The sequence below is a fragment of the Sinocyclocheilus rhinocerous genome, unplaced genomic scaffold (genome assembly GCF_001515625.1).
Source record: "Sinocyclocheilus rhinocerous isolate Xijiao unplaced genomic scaffold, SAMN03320098_v1.1 scaffold2764, whole genome shotgun sequence".
NCBI lineage: Eukaryota > Metazoa > Chordata > Actinopteri > Cypriniformes > Cyprinidae > Sinocyclocheilus > Sinocyclocheilus rhinocerous.
The window spans coordinates 305,317-311,401 of record NW_015650694.1 but is presented as its reverse complement, the minus strand read 5'-3'; the positions used below and the strand labels follow the sequence as shown (position 1 = coordinate 311,401).

At 37.5% G+C, this 6,085-nt stretch overlaps 1 protein-coding gene across 1 annotated transcript in view; it reads left to right on the top strand.

The window, feature by feature from the left end:
* The window catches only part of pgfa (placental growth factor a), a 13,938-nt gene that overhangs the window by 458 nt on the left and 7,395 nt on the right, over window positions 1–6,085 (top strand). The window contains exon 2 of the mRNA XM_016517359.1: window positions 4,386–4,419. Within this exon, the coding sequence (XP_016372845.1) occupies window positions 4,386–4,419 (34 nt within the window). The remainder of the gene's footprint in view (window positions 1–4,385; window positions 4,420–6,085) is intronic.

Below are 6,085 nucleotides of genomic sequence, written 5' to 3'. Positions count from 1 at the left end.
CTTTGGGCGGGGAGGGGGGATTTATATTTATTTTTTTTAAACAAATTGTTAGTTATTGCTTAAAACAAGAACAAATATCTGCTAAAGGGGTAAGAAAAGTAATCTTAATTCAAAGGGCAAACATTATTTTTCTTGTCCCATTGGCAGATATTTTTTCTTTAAGCAAAAACTCAATGTACTTAATATTTTATGCTTCTCAAGTGAACGTATCTTGAATTAAGATATTTGTAATGGAAAACGACAAAAATACAAAGAATAATTTGAGGTGAACTTGTGTATTGTAGAACACATTTATTTAGCTTAATTGTATTAAACTCGGCTAAAAATAACACTTTCGTTTTTTTGAGCTTGTTGGTTCATTTACGTACATAGAAATGACAAAAGGAAATCACTTGGGATAAACTGGATGCTTCAGAATCTGATTGTGTTCTATAAATAATCAGTGTTATGTATTCCTAAAGTTATCATTTTATAATATTTTTAATTGGTAAACGTTGTTTCTCATGTAAAGAGTTTCATTCTCTTTCCATCCTCTTAAAGCGATGGATAATTTGACAGTTTGTGAACAGAATGAATCATTGAGCCTTATTGAATCAGTGCGGTCCGTTCAACTAATGCAGATGTTCAATCCTTTAGATATAAGCAGAGATGGGCAGTATTTTAATTAAATGCATTTAAAATGCATATTTAATTACTTAGACAAAATCAAATGTAATTTGTAATTAAATACTTTGAGAGACAGTATTTGAAATACTTAATCCAGTAGGTCATTTTATTCTCAGATAATGCATCTTTCTTCACCTGTGTTATTAGTACTGCCAGCTATAGCCTATCACAGTTTTTGGCTGATGCAAGTGAATCATATGAAATCCTGTTGGATCCAAAGGTGGAGTCTTAAAGGGATAGTTCACCCAAAAATAAATTGTCAAAAAAAAAATCCAAAAGATCTTTTGTGTTCGGAAGAGGATTGAAGGTCTTACGGGTGTGAAACGACATGAGGTTGTGTAATTCATGACAGACGCAGCCGCTGACTTACATTTTATGAATGACAAAGGACCACGGTTTCAGCTACTGAAGAAAAAAGTCACCTACATTTTGGATAGCCTGCAAAAAAAAAAAATTTTTTTTTTTTTTTTTTTTTTTTTGGTGAACTATCCCTTTAATTCGTCCATGGTTCCATCTTCCAACTGGGGGGGGGAACAATGAAAGAAGCTGTTTTGGTGCTCTGTGCAAACTGGCGAAGTATGTACTAAAATATATACTATCAGATAGTGCTCACTGAATGTTATTACAGGACGGAAGAAAAAGCTGCTCTAGAACTTTGTTCAGGTATTTGTCATTTGTAACAAAATACTCTTTTGATATATTTGAGTCCATCTCTGGATATAAGGACGAGTCTTTAAAAGAAGATGCCTGACGTTTGTAAGAAGTGTGTGTGTGTGACAGATCTCAGTTCTCTGCCTTGTCCAGAGATCTCTCTCAGGTCCTGTGTGTTTTGCAGTGAGTCTTGGGTTTATGGTCCATAAAATGCACATTTTTCTACTATTGAACACAAACACATCTTTTAAAAAACACATGGAAGTTGTCCATATGATCTGTGCACTTTATGCATAAGTCATATAATAGTTTGTGTGAGCAACTGACCCAAATTAAGTCTTTATTCATTGATAAGCATCATATTTTCTGAATGAAATTCAAGTTTCCTACTAATTTTGGGTTTCGCTCTTTCACGTCACACTTTCTCAAAATATGATGCATTTTTTGCGGTGAGGAAGTCTTGTGTTCTCCCTTAATCAGCAGAAAAACACCACATACACATGATTCCTGTCTGAATCGGAGCCAGATTACAACTATTTGATCAGTTCTCAGCCCATGACATTATTTGATGCCTAATCCTGATTTCATGCTCAGAATTATGATCCAGCGACAGAAAAATGCAAACGTAAGCAGAAGTTTTCTGCTTTTACTGCATACAACCAGTCACAGAAAAGCATAGATTTTGTGAACAGGCTTATTTATATTAAACTCTTTGGAGTATTTGAGCATTTTTCCACTCCTTTGCAAATTGTAAGTTACGTAATGCATTTTGAATACTATAAAGACTACTTCAAAACTGACTTTTGACTGATTTTATTCTTTTGATAAGTGCAGAAAAGCTGGTACATTATAATCAGAAAATCTTCATTCTTATTTTGTAAACTTTATAAATTAAGTTCTTTGACATTAAATGGTGTATTTAAACACTTTTCCACTTCTTTGCAGGTTGTAAAGTAAATAATAAATTGAATAGATTGATTTTTTTTTTTGCCTTTTGTTATTTTTTACAAGTGCATTAAAGCTTATATATCTTATGTTTTATTTTTTAGCATAATTTATCTTTTTAGGAACAACCTTAAACATCCATATACTGTATATTTGTTCTTACATGCGTTGTGGGTCAACATAGTTCACTAAACATGAACAATTAACAAACCATATACAAAAGGCATCCACTTAGGAAAACATAAACAAACACAGTGATGTCATCGTAATAAATTAATTAATACTTTTATCCAACCAAGAGGATTGGCGTCTGTTGCAATCGGAGAGTATTTCTTCCATGACATATATTTCTCTAATTAAAGACAACCAATTGTTATAGGTTGGTGGCTCTTCTTTGAGCCAGTTTATGGTAACAGCTTTTTTTTTTTTGCAGCTAAAAAAAAGTATTTGGAGTAAATATTTTCCCTCCTTAGATTCCACATCTTTTACATTGGTTCCAAGAATAGTCATTGATTTTTATTATTATTATTCATATTTTGAACTCCGCATCATCTAATTGGGTCATATTAGCCCTTTTTTTGCAAATCAGGAGAAATAATTTTTCAAGAAGCAGGGTTGTGTTATTTTATGAAATCTTGAAAATGTCATGTTGATGCACTGCAGCAGGTTTGAATGTTTCCTGGTTGTGTCACAAACAAAAGTCACACTAATTTGAACAAGTGGAATGAAGGTCTGAGAGCTGCAGCTTTTACTGTCATACTTTTATGGTGTTGTTTGACAGTTGTATGGAAAAGAGTTGAAGATTATTCAGTTTTCAGTGTAAATTCTCCTTTAGTGTTTGATGAAAGCCTCATTACTGTAGTGGTGGAGCTGCACGTCTCCTGGCTAAAGTTAGTCCGATCCCCCTCTCGCCCCTCTCTTGTGGAGATCTGAGACCCTGTGCGCCCTAATTAATGTACAGCTCCTGTGTGTAGGCGTACAAATGGCCCTGGCGATGAGCGGGAGCCAAGATTCGCCCACTGACGAACATCCAGGGCCCTTCAGTCAGGTTCGGTTCAGCGCACAAACTCAATCATTCTGCGGCGGGAGCGGCTTGTGTCTGTGGACACAAATAAAAGCAAACGTGCCGTGCTGCGAGATGCTCGGGGTTTGAGCCGGTTACCGTGGTGACAGACCCAGTTTTACAGCCGAATGAAAATAAACAGGAACTGATTGAAAGGCTAAGAAATGTTGCCCATGTTACATATTCGTTATGAAGCGGTGAGACACTCACTGTTAGAGTTGTGCACAGTTGTGCTGCTGAATATTTTCGTGGATATATTTTATTTTTTTCCAGGATTCACAGATGAATAGAAAGTTCAAAAGAACAGCATTGATTTGAAATAGAAATCTTTTGTAACATTATAAATGTCTTTACTGTCACTTTTGATCAGCCTAATGCGTCATTGATGAATAAAAGTATTAATTTTTTACTGACCCCAAACGATTGAATGGTAGTGTATCACGGTTTCCGCAAAAATATTGTTCAGCACAACTGTTTTCAACATTGATAATAATCAGAAATGTTTCTTGAGCAGCAGATCAGCATATTATTATGATTTCTGAAGATCATGTGACACTGAAGACTGGAGTAATGATGCTGAAAATACAGCTGCGCATCACAGAAATAAATTACAGTTTAACAGATATTCACATAGAAAACATCTGTCTTAAACCGTAATAATATTTCACATTTTACTGTATTTTTGATCAAATAAATGCAGTCTTGGCGAGCAGAAGAGACTTCTTTACATTAAAAAAAATCTTAATTATTCCAGACATTTGATTGATGACAGAAGTAAAGCTATAGTTGGGAGCTCAGTTGCATTTTCTTACAAGTTTTTGGATACAAACGGTAGCTTTTCTTTTGCTTTTAATACAAAGATGCACTTCAGCTTTATTTCTTGTTGTATAAAGTTTCAAAAACCTATAAAGTAGTTTTATTATATTTAAAGTTGTGTTTTTATGTGTTTTTATTTTATTTAAAGTTTTATTAAAAAGCAGTTTGAGTTGAACTTGTATGAAATGTGCTATATAAATAAAGTTATTATTATTATTATTAATTACCATTTTCTTTTAAACAGGTTTTTACCATTCTGGGCAATTCCCATTCCAGAGGTAAGATTATTTTCCATGTAAAGTTTGATACCCCTAAGATAAATGAAATTTGTCAATTGATGGACCTCACAGTTATTGAATCTAAATGATTTTTTTAGCTGAATAATGACTGTTTACTATTGTCTTTTTAGAGCTGCTTTACAGTAAAATTGAATTATTTTTGCATCATTGAATCATAATTTTCTTGTTTATCACTGTAAAGCTGCTTTGAAATTGTATAAAGCAGGGGTCGGGAAACTTTTTTGAGCAAAGAGCCTTTTTCTTTTTCTTTTCCATCCCTCACACTGAGTCTAAACCAGGTGCTGCAGCAGCACAACGGATCAGCAGACACGCCAAGACCTTCACATGATCGTGTTTAGCATACACAACCCATGAAGAACTGGGCACAGACAATTTTTATTTATTTTATCAATAGAATAATCTCGCAGCTGAAAAGCTGCATGACATTTCTCAGTAACGTTACTGTTCTTGAAGCAGATAAACTTAAAGATGCGCTATTAGTAAAGATACGCTGCTGCCACGAGTCAATATTCCTGTCAGAAAAACGGTCTTGAGTGAAGAACTAGTCGATCTTTAAAGGGGTCATATGATGCGATATCAATTTTTCCTTTCTCTTTGGAGTGTTACAAGCTCTTGGTGCATAAAGAAGATCTGTAAAGTTGCAAAGACTAAAGTCTCAAATCCAAAGAGATATTCTTTATAAAAGTTAAGAGTCAGCCACACCTACCTAAAATGCCTCGTTCTAACACGCCCCCACATATCTACCTCACTATGTGGGAAGATTTGCATAACACCGCCCAAGTGTTCACGCAATGAAAGAAGGCGTAACTTTTATTCTCGCTGTAGTATTGTTGACGCTGCCGCCATGTCGTGAAGGCGCTGTGTGTTTCGTTGAGAAAGCGAAACTACTTTGTTTGGCCTTCCAAAAGAGGACGCGACTAGAAATCAGTGGTTAATTTGTATTTACAACACGGTTCCAGAACAGTTCAACCTAAATACTCAGATGTGCGCAACACATTTTACAGAGGATGAGGACTGTTTCCTGTGAGAGTAGCCTACAATGCCGGTGTTCTGACAAATAATGCTGACTCACAGACTGCAAGTATGTTTTCATATTTAAAGGATTTGCCACTGACGATTCAAACGCGAGTTTTGAGCAGTGTAGAGTAGGGCATGGAGCTCGAGCTTGGGCGGAGCCGGCAGGGCATGGAGCTCGAGCTTGGGCGGAGCCGGCAGGGCATGGAGCTCAAGCTTGGGCGGAGCCGGCAGGGCATGAAGCTCGAGCTTGGGCGGAGCCGGCAGGGTATGAAGCTCGAGCTTGGGCGGAGCCGGCAGGGCATGGAGCTTGAGCTTGGGCGGAGCCGGCAGGGCATGGAGCTTGAGCTTGGGCGGAGCCGGCAGGGCATGGAGCTTGAGCGGAGCCGGCAGGGCATGGAGCTTGAGCGGAGCCGGCAGGGCATGGAGCTTGAGCTTGGGCGGAGCCGGCAGGGCATGGAGCTTGAGCTTGGGCGGAGCCGGCAGGGCATGGAGCTTGAGCTTGGGCGGAGCCGGCAGGGCATGGAGCTTGGGCGGAGCCGGCAGGGCATGGAGCTAGGGCGGAGCCGGCAGGGCAAGTACGTTTTCATATTTAAAGGATTTGCCACTGATGATTCAAACGCAAGTTTTG